General features: G+C 37.1%; 1 protein-coding gene across 1 annotated transcript; it reads left to right on the top strand.

The window, feature by feature from the left end:
- Positions 1-356: 356 nt before the first annotated feature.
- Positions 357-23,431, top strand: LOC149409703 (thioredoxin-related transmembrane protein 1). Its single transcript, XM_089649512.1, has 7 exons — positions 357-522; positions 10,958-11,119; positions 12,352-12,526; positions 12,749-12,850; positions 13,924-14,001; positions 15,561-15,695; positions 15,844-23,431. Exons 1-7 carry the CDS (start codon positions 371-373, stop codon positions 15,988-15,990), a joined length of 951 nt encoding a protein of 316 aa, XP_089505638.1. The 5' UTR covers positions 357-370; the 3' UTR covers positions 15,991-23,431.
- Positions 23,432-23,463: the final 32 nt, after the last annotated feature.

Here is a 23,463-nt window from a genome sequence, read left to right as displayed (position 1 = left end):
ATACTAGGTAATGCGTTGTATTGCTTATATGCCATGTATTGACTATTGTAAGTAGTGAATTCTAAATTTAGTCGTGTAAGTAGATGACAATACGTGTATTTGATTTTGTGATCGTGTTTTGTGCTGGTGTATGGTTAAAAAATAATAATTCAAAATATTTACTTTCAGAAAAGGCTACCATCAAAATAAGCATCCTTAAGGTAATTGAATCACTAAACCATTACTAAACGGTGCTATATTTTGATTCTTTCATGGATTCGTAGTTAGGTACTTGTTCCCTATATTCGGCACGTTCGGCACATACATAGATAAAGTTTTGAAAAGCAAAAAGCTTTATTAAATTTTCTGGCAACATCGTAATTGTACCATCATGGAGGCGCTCCGAAGGATTCCGCTTTGTGCAATTCTCCTAATATTCGTTGTTTTCTCGCCGAAATCGAGCTATGGCACGTCGTCGGCTATCACGGAGCTCAATGAGGATAACTGGGATCTGATGCTGGAGAACGAATGGATGGTCGAATTGTAAGTACAGTGATAAACCAAACATGCGGTAACCGTTTGTTTGGGCATGAGCTGGCGTTGTCGAATCAAACGGGGCGTGAAATAACAACTAAATACTTGTAAAACTTGCAAAACCCTTTTACAGCAACATTAGATCGTTAATTGTTATATTTTTCCATTGGATTATAAAGTTTTTAAGCTACTTTTCTTGTGTTTAGTTTTTACTTTGACAGCTCGTTCGCCCATAGATTCCATATTGTATTTCAAGTTCAATAACACTATAACAAGGCCTCAAGTAAATTGTTCTTCTGTTATTCTTTATTGAGCGATGTTAGTAGGTTTTATAATAACTAAACTCCCTCAATACGATGCTAAAAGGCTGGCCTTCGCTCATGACTGCATACTATTATAATATATTATGACAGATGTTAGAAATGAGTCTTGATTAGACATTGAACTATATTATGTACCAAAAAAGGCTTAAATGTGCAATAAGGTTAAAAGCGTGGTAATTAAATTTAATTATTATCGCCCCAGTGATAGACCACAATTCGGAATTGAACATTGCTTGAATAATTGTGTTTTGTAACCAGATCTCATGTTACTTCTCAACATTCCTCTCCAATCTCCTTCCCCTCCCCACCCCACTCAGTTAGGTATAGTTGGGACTATTCACTGGTATTCACATTATAAACAAGCAATTTGTTGTGGAATTAATTTATTACAAAGACATAAAAATAGTTGATCAAGGAGAGAGGAAGAAAACGAGTGGCACGGAGAGTAAAGGAGGTGTGACCATTTCCCTTTCCATGATTTGTTCATAAATGAATCTGACAGTATACAGGCAACTCGTATTGTAATAATCACTATTTAGTCCTCAAAAATAAATACTGCTTACAAATTACTAATAGCGCGCAAATTGCTGGCTGCGTAAAAAATATTAGGCCTGTTTCCAAAATTGAATATTTCGTTAGACAAACTATTTAGCTAGACATTTTTACAAATGTGTTATAATTTACCCACCTCACTCAATTTCAGCATCGCTACGCCAGGCAGTTCATTTAAAAACGAACATTCAGATCCTGTGCAGAAAAGTCCTGCAATGGACTGCGCTGCAAACCGTTGCTTTACTTTAGCGAACTTTAACTTTTCTGCGCAGGATCTGGTTATTTCAATGTGCGCTCTTCGGCGGTCAACTTACAACTGATGTCGTAGTTTATTTATAGCATTCTCGAACCTGGTGCCAAAAATATGGTCACGTGGTTTAACTCCAGATCGTCCAAATGATACCCAGATTTTACGTTAGGGCGAGTCTGTCCATTTGGATGTCTGTGATGTAATAGAAATAATATTCTTTGTGTCAAATAATAATCGTCATAATAATATTTGCTTGCGAAATAATTTACTTGTAATGTATAAAATTTAAGTGCAGTGCTAATAATGCTATTATCTCTTATTTGTTATCTTTTCTGATATATTTGATGTTTATCTTTCTATTATATCTGAGCTACACTTGTGATTTCATTGAAAAATTTCAATATTATTCTAAAATACAAATACTAACACCCACTTCAACCATATTCAAAAAAATCCCAGTCTTGAAGATTCAAAAATTATATTCAAAACAAATACTTACTTTCCTTTACAAGAACCTAAACACATTTAAAACTTCACAAACTTCTCGCAATACTAGAACAAGACATGCACACCAACTACTAATACCAAAAACAAACACATCCTTTGGACAAAAACACTACAGATTCCAGGCTATAAAACTATACAATTCACTTCCAACACAATATAAAACATCTAATCTTACAGAATACAAAAAACACACATGGAACTGGCTACAATCCTTTTAATTTTGTTATATTTTACATTTGAATTTTTATTGTTTCTCTGTCTAACTTATCTCCACTGTATTGTTTAGTATTATATAACTTTACAATTGAAAAAGTCCTCCACAACCAGAGATGTGCTTTATTTCAAATAAATCCATTTCAAATGGAAATGCAAAATAGGTATTTTCCATTTTGCATTTTAAATGCTTTTCTAAAAACCATTTTGCATTTTAAATGCTTTTCTCAATGCATTTTCCATTTTAAATGCTTTTTTGCAACATTCTTCCTACTATCTCCACTCATCTTTTTTTCATAAGCCCCAAATATCAGTCGGTCCTCAACCTCGCTATGAGAGATAATTTACATTTGTCAAGTTGCTCCCTGGTAGGAGCCCTGGCAATTGAGTGATACCATTACAAAAAATACTGATTCAAATACTGAACGGCCATGACGCTATAATATTAAATGTTAGATAGCAGTTTCTATGTTTTTAGTTTGGCAACATTAGTCCCGCTCAAATTTTTTGTGGTTTCATAATCTGTAGTTGTGGTGTTTTTGGATTTACCATCATGTAATATGTTTGTTCTACATTGATATCCATTATTAAATGACAAAATTGTTTAAAAATTCTATAATTATTTTGATTGTTTGACCTGAGAAACCATTTTGCATTTTCAATGCATTTTGAAAATAGGTATTTTGCATTTGAAATGCTTTTCTAAAAACCATTTTGCATTTTCAAATGGAAAAGTTTTTACCCATTTCCATTTTGCATTTCAAATGGTTTTGGGTACCCATTTTGCACATCTCTGTCCACAACACAGGTGAACTCCTAGCGTGTCATACAAATAAAAAAAACTTTACGCATCGTTTAAAGCACGCAGATTTTGTATTATTTTACTCAATTGATCGCTGCAGGTGGCCACTTCTGCCATTAGTAATAATAATATTTGGCTAATTTATATAGCGCTGTTTTTGTGCGAAATCACCTCAAGGGCGCTGATAGTAGTCGTTAGGTATTCAAACACAGCTTAGCGCGTCATCTTTTTAATTACTTTTTAACGTTTCAACCTTGAGGCGATGCACCACGTCGTGTAACATTTGGAATCTGGCAGCTAACAATAACACTCCTTATGTAGATGGCGATAAGGTTTAAATTCCCGCTTAACACGAGCCGCCGGTTTTGATTTATGCAAGAAAGAAACATTGCCAAAAAGTCAGGCACAAATATTTAAATGTTTTAACATCAACGTCAATTTGGTAGGCGGGAATGGGTACCGCCGCCCTGGGAACCATTTATTGGATTACCAACACCTCTGCCACAGGTCACCCCAAGTGGTTCGCTACGTTTGGTGACTTAGCAGGGGTGCCCGGGTTCATGGGTTAAGGTTTGCCCGGGTCTTGGTGGCGGGTGCGTCGGCCCACCTTCTGCGTGGCGGGCCGGTTGGGAGATGCTGGTTGAGGGAGACCCTTTACAACCGGTTACCGCTGTCCGGGCCGCTCGATAGTACAGGGGCCCGACCCTCAGGCTCACGACTAAGGGTGGGCTGCCCCATCAGCGAGTGAAAAAACCCCGCCACTGCTGTTGTGCCGGTTCGTGACCGGAGGGGACCCAGCAGCAGCGTTTGGGGCGCATTGGATGCCCTCTCCAGCCGGACTCTCCCAGCCTATCGCCTAGCACCGCAGTGGGTGGGCTGGAACCAAACGCTCATCACTCCTGGACAGCCTGAACCCCAGATTCCTACCCACCCCTCATACCTTTCCTTTCCAGACCTTTCCTTTCACCTCCTACCCTTATAAAAAAAAAAAAAAAAAAATTCATGAACATACAACACAACAATTTTAACATCGTTACAGCGGCGAGTAGCAGGCGTCCCCGGTGCGGGCCAAAACTGTTGGTAAATTTTGCCAACATTCGCGGCCTGCACACAAATTTAAATTCCGTCCATCACCATCTTTTGTCCCAACGTCCCAACCTTCTTTTCCTATCCGAAACTCAGATAGCCGAGCCGCCAGACTCCTCCTATCTGGACTGCCCGGGCTTTACCCTCGCAAGCAAATTCCGACTGAAAGGAGGAGTCTGCCTCTATAGTCGAGCTGACGTCAACTGTGTGCGACTATTGAGTCTGGAAAACTCCAGATTCGACGTAATGTGGGTGCGCGTCAATCTTGCCAGTACGGCAAGATTCTACGCATGTCTATACCGCTCACCGAACCATAGCGAATCAGACACTTCCGAGCTCTTCAAACATTTGAGCGATACTATTGATGATCTCTTGCCCCGCTACCCTTCGGCCGAGTTTATTGTTCTGGGGGACTTCAACGTTCATAACGAACCATGGTTGAAGTTCTCAGGCCCAACGGACTCGGCTGGCCGACAGGCGGAATCCTTTGCCATTTGCTACGGATTAGAGCAATTGGTTCAGGAGCCTACAAGGGTTCCTGATGTCCAGACTCACCGCTCCAATCTGTTAGACCTATTCTTAACTACTGTGCCACACGGTTATAAGATTGACGTCACAGCGCCTCTGGGATCATCTGACCACTGCCTAGTGACGACATCAATCCCCGTTAGCCTCAGACCAACCAATGAGAGGCTGAGGAGAAAAGTGTGGCACTATAGGTCAGCAGATTGGTTCGGTATGCGGGCCCATTTCAACGCTTTTCCGTGGTCAGCTGTTTGTTTTCGGACTTCGGACCCTTCAAGATGTGCCCAGGAGATTGGTGAAGTCATCAAATCGGCGATGGATGGCTTCATACAATCGACTACTAAAGAAACTGGTGTGGGCTCAAAGCCGTGGTTCAGTCGACAATGCTCCGAAGCAGTCCGACGAAAAAACGCGGCTTACCGAGCCTACAACACATCTCGAACGCCCGAAAGCAGATCAGCATACAACAAATCGGCAAAGGAATGCAAGAGAATCATCAATAGGTCAAAATTCGAACACGACCTGCAGATCAGCAAAAAGCTGGCTGCCTGCCCGCATGGCAGCAGAGCATTCTGGTCGCTTGCGGGCTCAATAGGTCGAAATTTTTGCAAACCCAGTTTGCCACCTCTTACCAGACCTGACGGCTCACTAGCAAACACCGCCACCGAAAAGGCTAACTTATTAGGGAAAATATTTGCGGAAAACTCGACCCTCGACGACGGGTGTGCTGTTCCGCCGTCGGTTCCTCACTGCGGCTTCTATATGAAAAAGCTGAGGATCCGGCATCGGGATGTACTCCACGTCATACGGGGGCTCGATGTTAACAAAGCTAGTGGACCTGATGGAATACCTGCCCTGGTATTGCAGAGGTGTGCTGCGGAAATAGTTCCAGTTTTGACAAAGCTCTTCAAAATGTCCCTGAAGTGTGGCACTGTGCCCTCTGGTTGGAAAAAAGCGGTCATTCACCCTATTCCCAAGAAAGGTGACCGCTCCAACCCGGCCAACTACCGCCCCATAGCGATCACATCAGTTCTGTCCAAAGTGATGGAACGTGTGATAAACGACAAACTGCTCACATACCTCGAGAAGAACAAAATTATCAACGACCGTCAATACGGATTCCGGCGGAACCGCTCGTGCGGTGATCTTCTCGCGTATGTGACGCATGTTTGGGGGCGGTGCCTGGAACGTCACGGTGAGACCCAAACGGTCGCACTAGACATATCCAAGGCCTTTGACCGGGTCTGGCACCGAGGACTTGTCAACAAATTGCATTCTTACGGACTTCCCGCATCCCTGTGTACGTGGATTGCTGACTTTTTAAGGGATAGGTCGATTCAGGCGGTTGCTGACGGTTTCACCTCTTCCTCGCACTCCATAAATGCTGGCGTCCCACAGGGATCGGTTCTGTCTCCGACTTTGTTTTTGTTGCACATCAATGACCTTTTGACATGTGCACCGATTCATTGTTACGCGGATGACAGTACAGTTCATGATAGCTTTTTGTTTGACAAGCCCCCAAAGGGCACACAAACTCCAACGGCTCGGAGGGCTTTGAAGCAGAGAATGGACGGTTATCTCGAGAGTATTTCCTCCTGGGGTAAAAATAATCTCGTCGAATTTAATGTTTCAAAGACCCAATCCTGTCTGATTACGTCTAAAAGGGATCCAAATGATAATCTAGTCTCCTTCAACGGAAGCAATCTTCCGAACAGGCCTTCCATTGATATGCTTGGTGTAACTATAAGTGACCAGCTCAGGTACGGGGGCTCCATCGAAGCCAGAGTAAAGTTGGCCTCTCAGAAGCTGGGCGTACTGTACAGGGCCCGCAGATACTTTAATAGTACACAACTGCTCACCCTGTACAAATCGCAAGTGTGCCCTACTGTCGAATTTGGCAGCCATCTCTGGTCTGGAGCCCCAAAATACCTGAAAAAAACCCTTGACTCTGTGCAGAAACGGGCGGTCCGTTTGATAGATTCCCCAATCTTAACAAACGGACTGCAATCTTTAGAGCACAGGCGTCAAGTAGGTATGCTGTCCTTGTTCTATCGGTATTACAATGGAAGATGCTCTGAGGAACTAGCGTCATTGATCCCTTCGGCACCGGTGCGTAGTCGGGATACACGCCAAACGCGCGCCCAACATTTGTACACAGTTGACACTTGTCACATGAGAACGAGTCGCTTCTACGATTCGTTCTTAAGTTCAACAGCTCGGCTGTGGAACGAACTGCCGGCCTCTGTGTTTCCTCCCTCCTACAACATGGGACTCTTCAAGACCCATGTTCACTCCTTCCTCTCCAAAAAAAGACCCTCCACACAGCATCCCCAAAGATGACATAGGCCCCGAGGGAAATTATTTTCTTCAGGGCCTCCTGTGTGGAGTAAATATTAAAAAAAAAAAAAAAAAAAAAAACATCATTTTCTTATGAACTTAATTTGCCACATTATACAATAAAACCATAATCGAAATTTTTAACTTTAAAGCAGTTTTTATAGGCCTGATTCTTTATTTTTTTCTGAGCTTATAAAAAGACTTAAAATACTAGATTATTTCAAAGGCCAAGATGTATTCTACTCGCAGTATTTAATTAAAGCATCAAAAATATTTTTAAGCGATAAAATTTTCAAACCAAAAACACATAATTTTGCATTACTTTGTAGTGCTTAAATAAATCGTCCGGTGAAAAAATTACATAGGTACTCTTATATGCATAGACATATGAATATTAGTAGACCTGCCCTAAGTGATTAAAAGCGTATTATCCCCACTCCCCATACCGGTTCCATTGAGCCGGCTGGGCTCGCGTATGGCTTCCCATGAATCAAAAGAATGTGACGTCATCATTCTTGTTCGAACTAGCGTCGAGCTACGGTCGAGTTCGTTTTACGAAATAACGCGGCAAAATGGTCGGTTGCGCTATGAAAACTTGTAAAAATAGAAGTGAAAAAGAGAATAAACCCAATTGTCGTATTACATTCCATAGGTAAGCATTATTTTAATTTGTTTTAAGCTTATCACATCGTATAATATAGATCAGTTTTAGAAACATATACTATCACGCGATGGACGCGAACAACAAAGCCGTGTCCACAAGAATCAGGGATGTGCCTTCGCCTTTTGCGCTTTGATAAAATATGTATATATATATATATATTTTTTTTTTTACTCGCCACGTTATGAACTAATTTGCGAAGTCCAAATTTGGCAAAGTAAATTTCTTCTGTTTGCAGAGTCGTAGTTAGTTTCAGAGTATTTAGTTAAGAGACTTTTACAAATGTTTCATAATTTACTTACCCCAGTAAACAACGATGAGCACACTTGAGAATCGCTACATTGTGATGTGATAGTATGTGTTTCTAAAACTGATCCATATAATACGGTGTGAATAAGCTTAAAATAAAGTAAAATAATGCTTACTTATGGAATGTAATACGACAATTGGGTTTATTCTCTTTTTCACATCTATTTTTACAAGTTTTCATATCACAAGTCAACATTTTGCCGTGTTATTTCGTAAAATGAACCGATGATGCCTCGACCATAGTTCGCACAAGAATGATGACGTCACGTTTTCAAATTTCACTTGAGGCCATACGCGAGCCCAGCCGGCTCCAATGGAACCGGTATGGGGAGTGGGGATAATACGCTTTTAATCACTTAGGGCAGGTCTACTAATATTCATATGTCTATGGTATTACGTTGTTTTCGATCATATTCAATTATTAACCTATCAACTGTGGGAGGGACTCCGGAGTCCTCCAAACTAAAATCGAAGATTTTTTTTAAATCAATTTTAACCCGTGTTTACAAAGGAACTGTATGAATAATACGGCCAGAATCGCTTGCGCTAAATATTTCTTTAGGAAATATTTTTTATTTGATAAACGCAGCTTCTTTGACGGCGTTGGAATATATTATCTTCCACTTTAGAACGTGCCGCAAACATCCTTTAAATTATTTTAAATTAGTAAATCGTGAAATAATTCAAATTAATCAAATAAAATTTTTATTTGCACGCTGGGTTTCGAACCCGAAACTTCCCGCTTGCTAGTTGAGAGCGTTACCCCTCGACTACGGAGACCTTCATATCTATGATTTGTAATTTTTCTCACGGACACGGGCGTCATCACAGTCAACAGATTAATACCTTCTTTCTATGTTGGTTCATCTTTAAAATATATTTTTATTCAGCTGTTATTATTTATCTAGCATCGATAATATAACTATTGTACATGTTGTTTTCTCTTAAACTGTGCTTTTATTTTTGTACATTATTTAAACCCCTGTAAGTTGTTTATTGGATGCTGTTCTCACAAATATACTTTAATTATTAACCCTTTTGTCTTTTTCTTTTGATTTCTTCCATTGTCCGTATATATTTATATATACATAATTTATATGTATAACTCGTATATTTTTTAATAATATTATGCATAGTCTTAGAATACTGTTATTATGTCGGTGTATATAATACTGTCTTACTAATTTCTTGCAGACATATTATGATGCTTAAATGTACCTAAAAAAATGTTTATGCAAATATTATACCCAAAAAATAAATAAAAAGCACCTTCATCGACAAAATACTCCCAAATAATACCCCACACCTGGCTATGTGGTGGTGAGAAGTACCTAGCTATGTAAATCTGGTCACTGAACACGCCTAAAGCCATTTCAAGTAGTTGGGGCGATACTGAGAGTATCTACAAAAACAAGGAGCAAATAATAATGTAAATGCTACGTATTATTGTGATGAAATAATGTTTGAAATAATTCGCGTAAATTAATTTTAATTAAAAGTGATAATTACATTATTTTATTATTAATAGGAAAAAAAGCGGTTGTGACAACCCTAGATCATTGTTCGAATGTGGCCGTTGCTTAGAGTAATAATATAGCCGTTGTCAAGTGTGCTTGTCGCTGTTTACTGGGGTAAGTAAATTATGAACATTCGAAAAGGGTCTTAACTAAATACTCTGAAACTAACTACGACGCTGCAAACAGAAGAAATTTACTTTGCCGAATTTGGACTTCGCAAATTTGTTCATAACGTGGCGAGTAATTTGCGCTCCCATGTAAAAATGTCTATTCATTCAAAGCAGATTTTACTTTTAAGAAGTAAATGGTGATATTATAATGCGAGATGCCTATTTACTGTCAGATTGATTTATTGACGAATCACAGTCATCTTCACTCCCTTCGTTCTTCAACAGTTGATTTTACCCCTCGCCTTTATCTTCTCGTCTATTAATTCCTATGTCTGTGCTTATATGGGATTTATAATTAGGCTAACCAGAAATTTTAACAATATAAAGTGTATTAAATTGTTATATTTTGCCTATGTAAGAAGTCAACTTGGGTACAATTCTCCTGTCTGGAACTCACATTATAATATACATGTACAAGATGTTGAAAGAATACAAAACAAATTCTTACGTTTTATAAATTTTAAAATGGGTTTTCCAGCAATTATGTTGAACTACAACACTCTGTTAAATTATACGAATATGCTCAAATTGTCAGACAGAAGATATTTCGCTGAGTTGGTATTTCTATATAAAATTTTAAATGATTTAGTTGATAGTCCGGTATTGCTAGAATTGATAAGCTTTCGGATTCCACAACGTAATACTAGAAGTCGGGATTTATTTCAGTGCAGAAATTCTGGGACTAACTACCATATGTATTCCTCTTTGCCCAGAATACTAATGGAGGGAAACAATTATACCAAGTCAGTGGACATCTTCAATTTATCTTTAAACAAATATAAAATATTGTTATTGAAGCAATTCAGTTATGTACAATAAATAAGGTATATTTCTTAATAATCTCATGTAAAAGCCCCGAAAAAGAGCGTTAATAAATAAATAAATACACTAAAGATTAAAAATTTTTGAAGAAGTGGAAAAAATTCCGCAAACGCATTGATGTAGCCAAGCGTTCAGGAATTGCGGAATTTTTATTTTAAATACTCATGAAGGTATCTTTTTTGAGAATATTAAACATTTAACCATGAATGTATCTTTTTCTATATTCCCGTATTCATAGTTTATTTAAATAGGACATAAATCATAAATCACCCTCATTCTCCCCATTACTCAGGAGTTGGTCGATAGAAATTGCTGCCCATTATACGAGTTACGTATGTCATATAATAAATATATTATTTGGCTATTGCAGCATGGCCCCCTGGTGCCCGGCGTGCTCCTCTCTCCGCCCCACGTGGCAGCAGCTGGCGACCCGCGCGCGTGACCTCGGCATTCACGTCGGGGAGGTGGACGTGACCACTTCGCCGGGTCTGTCGGGGCGCTTCCTCGTCACAGCACTGCCTACCATCTACCAGTGAGTACCTTGCTTACTCTATTTCCTGACCGTCTGCCGCTTTAATATCATCAATATATTTATTTGACGTGGACAGTGCACTCACTGAGGGAACTGTAAGACTACTAACGGGACACTGCCACCTCATGAGATACATGCAGCTCTTGGAAGTGGAAAACACTGATAGATACAGGAAATTTGAAGAGGAAGAAGAGACTCCAAATTCGCCTATACATAGTGCCAATGTCTCGCCCTGTTGGGAACGAGGCTCAGATACCTGGGAAGACACATTGTGGAACCAGAAGACATAGCCACATGTCCAATGACAACCTTGGTCAAATTTATCAAAGGGACCTGGTTTCTGTTAAAGGAATGAGGCAAACTGGGAGATAGCATAATGGGCTCATGGCCTGAGGGAACTATCTGTAAACCGTAAATCAGATGATGGTAATATTTGGCTATATATGAAACCTGGATACTAGTAAGACATGGCACAATCAAATACTTGAGTCAAGTTATGTCAAGAGCCGTAATAACAGAAGAATGTACTAGACAATGTATTTTTATTATTATTTATTTTTTAACATTAACTGCGCACATGAGGCCCTGAGAAAAATAATTTCTCTTTGGGCCTCTGTTATCTTAGGGGATGCGTTGTGTGGGTTCTTTTTGAGGAGAGGAAGGAGTGAACATGGGTTTTGAAGAGACCCATGTTGTAAGAGGGAGGAAACACAGAGGCCTGAAAATCATTTAGTCGAGCTGGTGAACTCAAGAATGAGTTGTAGAAATGAACCATTCACGTGCGTTTGGCCTGTTTCCCGACTGCACCGATGCTGAATTGATCACTGACGCTAGCTCCTCGGAGCGTCTACTATTGAAATGCTGGTAGAAATAGTGGTATGTAAGAAACGATGTATGAATGTGACTGTAGTAAGAACATCCTCTCTGCATGTTGCTTGGAGGAAACAACACGATGGTTATTATTATTTGATGAGCCGGCTGCATTCTGCTGATGAGTTCATGTCTAATTTCACAATAAGTTGATTCTTTCTTCTCTCCAAATGAGAATCCAATAGATCTTTAAATTGATTTATATTAGTAGCATTGATGAAATAGTTGTGGAAGTTTGTTCCATGCTTCCTCTACTCTATTTGCTAGGAATTGGATGCAAAAGATGTTGTTAATTTAATTAATTTACATTTTTGTTTAGATAGATAGAATTAAAAACTTATACATTTGAACATCTCTTCTAGCGTGCTGAATGGAGAACTCCGCCAGTACACGGGCCCCCGCGACAAGGACTCTCTCATTGCCTTCGTGTCCACCAGCAAGTGGAAGGCGCTGCCAGTTCTGCCGTGGTGGAGAAACCCCACCCAGCTGCACATGGCCGGCTTGTCGCACTTCTTCAGGCTGTCCCAAGTCCTGCGGGTAAGCCAAATATACAGGACCTTTTTACTGGACTCTTAGGCTTTTCTTCCACAGGGATACGCAAGTACCCGGTGCTCATCTTGTGTACTCACGTCACACACAGTCTGTACAAGTCGCTACTGGAATCACGAGACCCGTGTCGACTCATCAAAATGTTTAAACTAGAATGCTTCCACGATCCTATTTCGTATCAATAATATGCATTTTTTAATTCTATTCCAGACGATCCACAACACCCTTTTGGAGACATATGGTCTGCCGACGTATGGGTCATACTTAATATTTGCAATTGCAACTATTTTCCTAGGAGCTCTCCTCGGCTTGGTAAGTTTTAATTACATTAAACATTACTTTTAAATATTGAAACCTAAACATCTGTTTAGTATTCTTCTTTTTCTTACTTTTCTTTTCATTACTCAAATATAATATTATGAAGTTTAAATCATGCTCTACATTGTGTCTACAGAACATTTTGATACGTAACTTACCTCAAATTACTACATTGTGTCTATATAATACAGGGTTTTCCAATAAGAGGTGTTATTTTGAATAGCCCGCTATTTCGGTAGATGTTGCTTTTGAAGCTGTCATTTTTTGACATTTGACAAGTAGAAACTACGCCATTAATAAAAATGAAACGATACACGCTTCAACAACGCATTGAAATTATTAAAATTCACTTGATGAGGCCCATTTCCACCTCGGTGGCTTCATCAACAAGCAAAATTGTCGCATCTGGGGCTCGGAAAACCCAATGGATTGCGCTATCGAGAGATGATTAATGATTTTTTATGGCCAAAATTGGATGGTATTGATCTGGACAACGTTAACTTTCAACAAGACGGCGCTATGTGCCACACAAGCAACGAAACCATTGATCTTTTACGATTGAATATCAAAATAACACCTCTTATTGGAAAACCCTGTATTATGATGAACATGTCAACACAGCTTCTAATTTCTAACCTGATAATGTATAATACTGCCACCATGGGTGGAACTACGGTGGAGACTCCCAAGAAGGATATAGAAGGAGATAGGAACTCCTCGGCACAGGTTCTCCCAGTGAGGTGTTCACAGAACATTACTACCTAAGCTTCAATCATGTATATACAGTTGCATATCACATTTCGTTCTACTACCATATCTTATATATGGAACATCTATCTGTATTACTTGCACCCAATGTGATAATTGACAGCACAAAGTACAAGCTTTTTTAAAGCACAAAGAGTGGAATATGATTAAATACATTTAGTTGTTTAATCAAGACGTGTGAGAAGGAAGATTTTTGTACTACCTCTCTCCGCGACTATTACATTTGTTCATATGCGACCTTTCAACTCTATTATATTGATGATTTACATTCTAACCTCTATTATTACTTGTTATTTCAGATTGTAGTTTGCATGATTGACTTCCTCTTCCCTCCGAAGGTGCGAGACAGGAAGCAAACTTCAAGCGTCATCACCAAAGTAAGTATACACATATTCATACCGCACAAGTAGGAGTATGGCATGGCAAATTCAGGTAAGTTGCAAGGCTTGAAGGTAGTGGGGACGGGAAAGATTTCTGGACGCCGATTCAATATTGGTATTATAAACCAACCATCAGCCTGGTTTAAGGCCGTTTTAACCATGGTTTGAAAAACGATTTTTAATAATTTTTGTCATAATGTACAGTTCTATGTGATATTCATTTATGCCAATGTTTCTGACAGAGTTGGTGTCCATATATTGTTCAATTCAATTTATTATTTTTAGTAAATTGTTCATTTGATGTAATTATTACATAACTTTAAAAACTGGGTATCAACTATACTAGCATAAATATACCACTCTCTAGATCGATATCTTCGGGCTTTTTGTATTCAACAGAATTATACAGTACTTAACCACAGATATACAAGCAGTACCTACCGTGCGGAGCAGAGCAGTAGACAAGGTAGAGGAAACTCAAGGCCATTTAAAAAAAGATGCGACCATAGACAACATAATTACTCTCAGCCTACTCTATTCATTCACTAGCCCAAAAAAACTATTATAAAAATAAAAATGTCCTTGAAGCAGAAAAATGTCGAAATGTTTTCCAAGGGCAAGGTTCATCTGACTAAGAAAATAAACTTTTACAGTGCATTTCCTTAAGATGAAACTTGTTAATCTGAGAAAAAGAAACTCAAAATGACAAGAAATTTGCAAAAACACTGAAGAAAATTTCCAAAACATGATTGTCCGACGTAGAATTCCGACATTTTTCAGCCTCATGAACTCATGGTTACATATGTTTAAAAATCTTTAATTTCACCAAAACAATAAGATAATACAGGATAACACTAATCAATAACATGAATAAGTTTATCGATATAATAAATAACATTTATACGTTGTGGAGGAAGACATATGTCAAGTATGAAGCATTGTTCAAAAAACCGAACGAATAACCTAAAACTGTTAATTCACTTTAAACTTGAACTTACGTAGGTAGGTTGAATATAATATGTTTGTAACTCGCTAACACTATACTGGCTTATATTGTATTTTTATCACGAACAACTTTAACACGCAATATTTTCGACGGAAATGATAGTATTTCGGCAGCAAATGACAACCCGCGTGTATAAATAAACCACTCTCATTTTGTTTGAATGATTTGAAACTGTCAAACGGCAAAATTCCGTCATCTCTTTCTGTTACACGAGTCATTATGGTAGAGAGCGAGAGATCAAACCAATCCTTCTGTTCTCACCAATGAGATCTGAGCTTTTAGCCATATTATTCGTTTTCTATAAGAATTTTGAGGTAGGCGTGGCGGTTTCAAATGAGTTTCAAGGCCAAAGCTTAGTTAAATGCCCCTGTATACTAGTAGTATAGTTGCCTTTTAAAGGCAGCTTCATCGATGCTAAATATGTCGATATCCGAATTGGTTTCTGTTCTGTATATAAAATAGTTTATTTCAACAGGAACCTTCAAAAACGATGGATAGAAATTTCACTGTAGATCAATTATTATGAATTTATTTTGTTGTCTCGTTACAGAGCGAAGCGAAAGTGATTGACGACGACCTGGTGGATGAAGATGAAGAGAAGAAAGGACTCCTCCAACTTGGAGAGGGGGAGGGGGACGAGGAAGACGACAGCGATGCGGAGCGGAACTCCGACAGCGACTCTCTGGTAAATATAATATATATATGTAACAATATCATATATAGTTATTATTCAATTATTCTGTTATTCTAACATATAGTTTTTAAATTCAAACAGAAAGTAGAACTGGAGTGAAAGAAGTAAATGTGATTTTTTTTATTATTTTCACTTCCAGCAAAGCTCCGAAGACCATGACAGCTCAGCAGATGAAGAGGACCAGCCCCTGATCAAGGATGAAGACAAGAAGGAGTCGGATGCGGACAAAAAAGACAATTCGGCCAGTCCAAACGTTCGGAAAAGGAAACCCAGAAAGGCCGACTAAGAACAAACAATAAGAAAACACATTGTTTAACCTTTACAGCGCATTCCATCCCGTCACGCGGCAGGTTTTGACACAATGTGTATTCGCGTGCGGGGATGGATCACATATGCAACAGCTGCATGTATAAGGTTAACAGAAATTCGTCAAGAAGTCCTACTCAGTACAGGGTTTCCGGGGGTAAAGTGCACTAACTCTGGGAGGTGATTCTGCATGATGGTAGAAGTAAAAAAGATAAATGTCTTTTTCGAAATTCCATTGTTTTTTCTCAATACAAAAATATTTTTCCATTAGAAGAATATTATTTTCTCCATACATATAAATTATGAATAAAAAGTTTTTTTTTTTTTTTTTACTATCGTGTAGAATCAACTCCTGAAGTTTGTGCGCTTTAACCCCGAACACCCTGTATTATATGACAGTTTCTTGCATTTTACGTTTATGTGTAGCGATTATTTTTAGAAAGGCCTAATTTCATGATTACTAAACTTAATTCTGTTTTTACACGGTGGATACGTTTCATAAAATACTGTGTAAAAAAAAAGACCGTATATTATATATAAGAAAATGGGACATACATTCATTTGTATAATGTACATATGTGTCGCAGTCAGACAGTAAACGCATCCGTTTACTGTCGCATGGTACGATTTTATTTTAAGGTCCTTCTTCCACGGTGATACGCAAGTAACCAATGCTCCACGATTTAAGTATACCGTCATACATCTGCGCGCTGGTTTGTACACGGGTGCACGTTGCCGACATTTTGTATACACGTCGGTGAGGCTAGTCTCCCGAGACCAACCGGACGAAGTTGTTCCCTCTCACGTCGCCGAGACCTTAAGCTTTAGATGAATGCAAGGAACTAAACAGTAACCGATGCTTGACGATTCTTGGCGTCTACCGCCATACATCTGCGTGCAGGTTTGTACACGGGTGCTCGTTGCCGACATTTTGTATACACGTCGGTGAGGCATGTCTCCCGAGACCAACCGGAAGAGGTTGTTCCCTATGCAAAGGACTAAACAGTTAACAAATAATGACAGGATATGAAAATGACAACTACAGCAACTGTTTGGTTATGAGTGGGGTTGTAAAACCATTCTAATTTTGACGTGAGTCGTGAGAGACGTGAGTATACAACATGAGTATCGGATACTTGCGTATTTCTGTGGAGAAAGGGCCTAAATCAATTCTGACTATTTAAACATATTACCATTATACTTCCTAAACCGTGTTATTTTAAAGTCGTGTAAAAACAGATTTGACTGTTTTAATATCACCTCGGAATGATTGTTGAACCCTTGCATGAAAAGATTTCTTCTGTCTATCTATCCTATCTGTATTCTAGACTAGATGTGAATAGCCAGTACTTATGTTATCTTTTCCTTTGTCCATTTCCTGGATTCATCAAGAATTTTCCCCAATATTGGGGTGCACATCCGGCTAGTGAACGTCTTACATCACAACTGTCGTTCCCCTGGCAATTGTAATAAAATATGTTTGACTTGTGTAAATTCCTTGTTATTTTTTAATATTATACGCCCAGTTTCGTACATCATTTTTAATTATGGACAATGAATACGCATGTAAATTTTTATATTTTAACGTTTGTATTTATGTCTTTTCTTGCCGTTCTATGGATCTAAAATGATCTTATTTAGCAGCACTTCGCACACCTGTGCAAATTTAATGATAAACAGATTTCTCATTTATATTTAAAATGGTCAGGAATTGTTATACAGTTTCCCATTTTATGGATTCATATAAAATAGAAGTGACTAAATTAACTGGCCCATGTAATTTGGGTATTCAAAAATTGCATCTCATTTATTTTTCTACATTCTGTTAATTGCCCTTGTGAAATACCACCATCAAGTGTAGACTTTTTTTTTTTTTAATTTCTTTAATTTTGTTTAACAGTTAGGTTTGGTCGACCTTTTGAGGGTGTAATAGATTCCTGGCTCTGACATTAAAATTTCAATTTTGTAATACCTCAAATTTAGTGGGAAAGACTTATTGTAGATGATAGTATTCTTATAATGGAGGAGGGTGACTTGGAGAGGGAAACGTTTTTGTATAAATATAAAATCTCAAACGACAATAAAAATATCAGATCTTTTTCATTAATCCACAAATTTGAACTATGTTTTATTTTTCAAGAAGCACATGTTAAATACTTGCCGTACTAAATACGCATTTGTGGAAAATGTGGGTTTGTTTAAAATACAGGTCCATGTTAAATACGGGTTAGTGTAAAATGCATGTCCATGTTAAATACGAGTTTATGTAAAATGCATGTCCATGTTAAATACGGGTTTATGTAAAATACATGCCCATGTTAAATACAGGTTCATGTAAAATGCATGCCTATGTTAAATACGGGTTCATGTAAAATGCATGCCCATGTTAAATACGGGTTAATGTAAAAATCATGCCCATGTTAAATACAGGTTCATGTAAAATGTATGCCTATGTTAAATACGGGTTCATGTAAAATGCATGCCCATGTTAATAAATACGGTTTCATGTAAAAATCATGCCCATGTTAAATACAGGTTCATGTAAAATGCATGCCTATGTTAAATACGGGTTCATGCAAAAAACATGCCCATGTTAAATACAGGTCCTTGACATGACTTGAGCTATGATTAGTAACCAGATCTGAATAGCTAGTTATTTCTCAAGCTTCTCCTTTAAAGATTGCATGTATGTAGCTACTTGAATTTAAAAATATATATACATACGTGAATATGAAAAAGTATAATTGTATCCTGTTTTTTTCTAAATCGTATGATGATTCCCTCGTCCAATTACGGTTTCAGCGCTTATTGATACGTGTTGAATTTTGAACAATTTTGTGTAAAAGTGTTTCTTAGGAATTCGATAAATAAATTAATATTTCAGCCTATAGCTATTAATTGTTCTTAAAATAGCGATACGTAATTTCTTCTTTTCGTCATAATATCAACCGGAACAAGAATTCCATGCATTTTATTTCTTTTCATGGAAATATGAAACTGAAACAAGAAATCAATGCATTTTCTCTTTTCATAGAAATATGTTCCGAAATAAGAAATTCATGCTTTTTCTCTTTTCATAGAAATATGTACCGAAACAAGAAATTCATGCATTTTCTCTTTTACATAGAAATATGTACAGAAATAAGAAATTCATGCATTTTCTCTTTTACATAGAATATGTACCGAAACAAGAAATTCATCCATTTTCTCTTTTACATAGAAATATGTACCGAAAAAAGAAATTCGTGCATTTTCTCTTTTCCATAGAAATATGTACCGAAACAAGAAATTCATGCATTTTCTCTTTTACATAGAAATATGTACAGAAATAAGAAATTCATGCGTTTTCTCTTATCATAGAAATATGTACCGAAACAAGAAATTCATGCATTTTCTCTTTTACATAGAAATATGTACAGAAATAAGAAATTCATGCGTTTTCTCTTGTCATAGAAATATGTACCGAAAAAAGAAATTCGTGCATTTTCTCTTTTCCATAGAAAAATGTACCGAAACAAAATATTGCTGTTTGAAAAAAACATTCCATTCATGACATAAAATAATTTTAATAAATGTTTCGGCTGAGCTGCAATTTATAGGTGTGATTTTTTTCATTTCATTTCACCATCATAAGAAATATTATTCAATAAATACGATATATTCCATTGCGTTTTAGCCAAAAATTTAAGAATTTTTTTTTGGAAATAATTGATTGAAACTATTCACTAGAGTGATTTAAAAAATTGTACTTGTGTGTTCACCCAGCAATACAACTGCTGTATAAACGTCATGCATACATACTAAAGGAGTACTATTTGCGAAACTATTTAAAAAAATGTTTTCTATTTAAAATCGATCAAAGAATATAACATAGTTTCGTCAATAATTTTTTTACTTACACATTAATTGATTTTTATTTGTTAGGATTCTTACTTACAATGTAATAAAATAATGTTATTTTGTTCTTTTTGTGACAAATAAAACAAATAAGTATGTAAGTATATTGTTCAATTGTCAGTAACGTTACTGTAAAATACTGACAGGTCGCAATAAAGGTTGGGGTAACACGCAAGGATAAAAAAAAAATGTTTTGTCTTCATTGTTAATTTATTTTTATATGTGTTGGTTTTTATCATTGGCATAGAATATACAAGATTCTCACTTGATTTTTATATCATCGTCTAATGTGAACTCTTCAGTTATTATATCAACTAGACTTCTGCGTCATCATTAAAATTTTATAATGAGATAGGCATCCCTTGAATGTGTTAGTTCTTGATGACTCTCACCCGTCCGAAGGCGGCTGTTCTTTTTAGAGGTCCTAGCACGGTCAAATCGAAAACTTAAGAATGTCGAATCGTTAGGCTTCTAACTGACGATGATTTTATAACGATTTCCCGAGCACGGTTGCGCTGTGTCGATAGCAAAGCCGATATTGACAAATAAATAAATCGCCCTACCATTACAATACTGGCGGCTATTGTCTATAGATTGGCATTCGTAAATGTCGAACGCAATCATTTTAAAGATCGATTATTGTCGATTTACATATTAAATACACCACTCTTTTTACATGTACAAAAGACTGCGCCAAATTAGGCGGATTTCGTTGCGCTTGGCCGTCTGGAACGTTTTTTATTAATTGTTGATACTCGCGTACCGCATAACGCTGTCCAATAACCAGAGATTTAGTAAATATTGTATTGATGTACAGCTTTATCGAATTACCGTGCTAGGATCCCAGGTCCCAACTCATCTGTCGGTGATCTCTGCACGTTCTCTTTCCCAACCAAGGACAATGTCATCCCATGATATTGTAATTCAAACGGTCATCTGTTGGTCGTGTCACGCGCCCAGCATGGTTCCAATTAATGTCGGCAACGACTCGTTCCTTACCACTTGTACGTCTTTCCGTTACGCATGGAGATATTATCTAGCATGGCTAATCAGTGTATTCTAAACCAGCGATCTTCGTCTTTATTTGTTTCTTCTATTTAATCTCGTCGTAAATATTTACCGCATGTAATTGCTTTTATCAAAAATTATTTTACAATTAAAAATAAAACAACACCTAATACATAACCAATATAAAATACCTACCGCTTGAATTTTTAGGTTAATTTTTTGCAAAATTTTGTCGTAGATAGCAGAAATAGAGAGATATGGCATGGAAGCGTGTTGACTGTCGCTTTTGTATCACCTTACTGTATTATTTGTGGCATGAATTAAAAAAAAACAAAAGACAATTGATGCTAGCAGCAGTATTATGGGTGGATTTCGGCGACTAACGGTGAATAATGATTCATGACCCATCTCCCTGTTTCTATTATCTATGGCCTATGTACACTGTCTAGGTTGATTTATTACGCCTCGATGGTGACATGCAAATGTGTGCCGAAACGTAAACAAACAAACTTGGTAAGGCCAGGTTGTTTGATCCATGGTATAACTAATTCTTACGAAGAAGAAAAACCGGACGTGAATCAAGTGGACCTTAAAATGTATAATTTATTTTGCAATATATGAGATTCAATAAATCAATTAAATATTATAAAGTCTGTCAACAAATTTTAGAAAAAAATTTTCACTACTGTGGCAACACCGATTTTAGAACAAAAGTTGATTCAAATGTGAGGTTAAGCACGACTCCCGAATATGACAATTTGACATTTACGGGAAAAATGGCACAATTTTTTTTTTTAAATTTACCTTATTTTCGTTGGTGTTGCCATTTGAATGAACGCAGCTTCTCCATTTTTATCTACAATTTATTGACAGATTTGAACAGGAATTTTCCTGCCAGCAAAAATAAATAAATCCATTCGACTACATAAATATAATTATGTAACTGTTTGCATTTGATCGCAGTTGAATTATTTGTGAAAAAATAAATTTATGTCGCCAGAAACTGCAAATTGGTGCTATCGTCGACTATTAATTAAGTATTGCTATTACGCAAAAAAAAATTTAGATAGAACGTTACGCATTTCAATGCTGTTAAAACAATTTAAAAATTAAAAACGTGTTGACAAAGTTTAATTTGCAATTTTAACACTGATTACGTTTGATTCTTAAAAGCTGTAAAAGTTTAAAGTTTTTCACAGCCCTTGAATATAATATATTAAAGGAATTCCAGTTAAAAATGTTAATCTAATGTCTAAATATGTCCGTATATATTACATTATTAGCTGAAGTCTGTAAAGCTGATGTAGACAGTAATTTACTTTACATTTTGAATGTGTGTGCAAAATTTCATCAAGATGTTATAGAAATTCTGCTTTAGTGGATGGGAAAATGGCAATGGGGGGTGGTTTTTCGAAATCTCACGTAGACAGTAACCTTCGTTTTGTTTTGAACATAAAGTGTGCAAAACTTCATCAAGATGTTCCAAAATTTTGCTTTTACCCGTCCCGGGCGTAGTTTTTCGAAATCTCTTGTAGACAGTCACCTTCGTCTTGTTATGAACATAAAGTGTTCAAAATTTCATCAAGATGTTCCAAAATTCTGCTTTTACCCGCCCCGTTCAATTTCATCAATTCCGGAATAAAACTGTAGATTTGTAAACAAATTGAATCCACGCCTTTTTCGAAATCTCGTGTAGACAGTCACCTTCATCTTATTTTGAACATAAAGCGTGCAAAATTTCATCAAGATGTTACAAATTTCTGCTTTTACCCGCCCTGGGTGTAGTTTTTTAAAATCTATTGTACCTTCGTCTTGTTTTGACGGTTGTGTGCAAAATTCCATCAATCTCGGAATAAAACTAGATTTGTATAAAAATTGAATTCACGACTTTATATAGTAATATAGATATAAACCTTCAGTATCGCCCTGGTTGACCACCATTCAAAATCAAAACATTATTTGCTTGAATGGCAATACTTTGTGTTATATGAGCAGATCTGAATAGTCAGGTACTTCTCAACCTTCCACTTTCCCATCTCCTTCCCCTCCCTGCTTCCTTCAGCCTCACAACATACCCCGATTAGAGATGCCATAGTCTCTCCGGTTACGAACAGTTGGGACCTTTTAATATTTATCGGTTGACTACTGAACCATTGTTTTGCTACAGTTGGAATGACAGCTGATTGGGATTAATGTGATACTGCGCGCCCCCTAAAACTTACGTCATCTGGTCGACAAATCAGCACCAATTTGGTTTTTTAAACTTGTAAACGTCGATTCTACGTCTGTTTCAGCTTTTGAACTGGAATTCCTATTTAAATGCTTAAATTAATAACTGGCAACTAGGTTTTTTGATTGTCAATAGAATTATTGGGGTTATTTATAAATACTATGAAAATAATAAATTGTCAGACCCCAAAGAAGATTGTAAAATAATTAACAATTTAAAAAAAATAATATTTGTAATAATGCATTTGTTACATGTAATAATTTAATGTCTACATTTTGTAAAGAAAATGACAAAAATAAAAAAGTTTTTTTTAAGTCG

This window comes from Hesperophylax consimilis, chromosome 30, assembly GCF_061612785.1.
Source record: "Hesperophylax consimilis isolate HC1 chromosome 30, BYU_Hcon_1.0, whole genome shotgun sequence".
In the NCBI taxonomy this organism is placed as follows: Eukaryota; Metazoa; Arthropoda; class Insecta; order Trichoptera; family Limnephilidae; genus Hesperophylax; species Hesperophylax consimilis.
The sequence above is the reverse complement of the archived record's forward strand: the minus strand, read 5'-3'. Positions and strand labels throughout refer to the sequence as shown.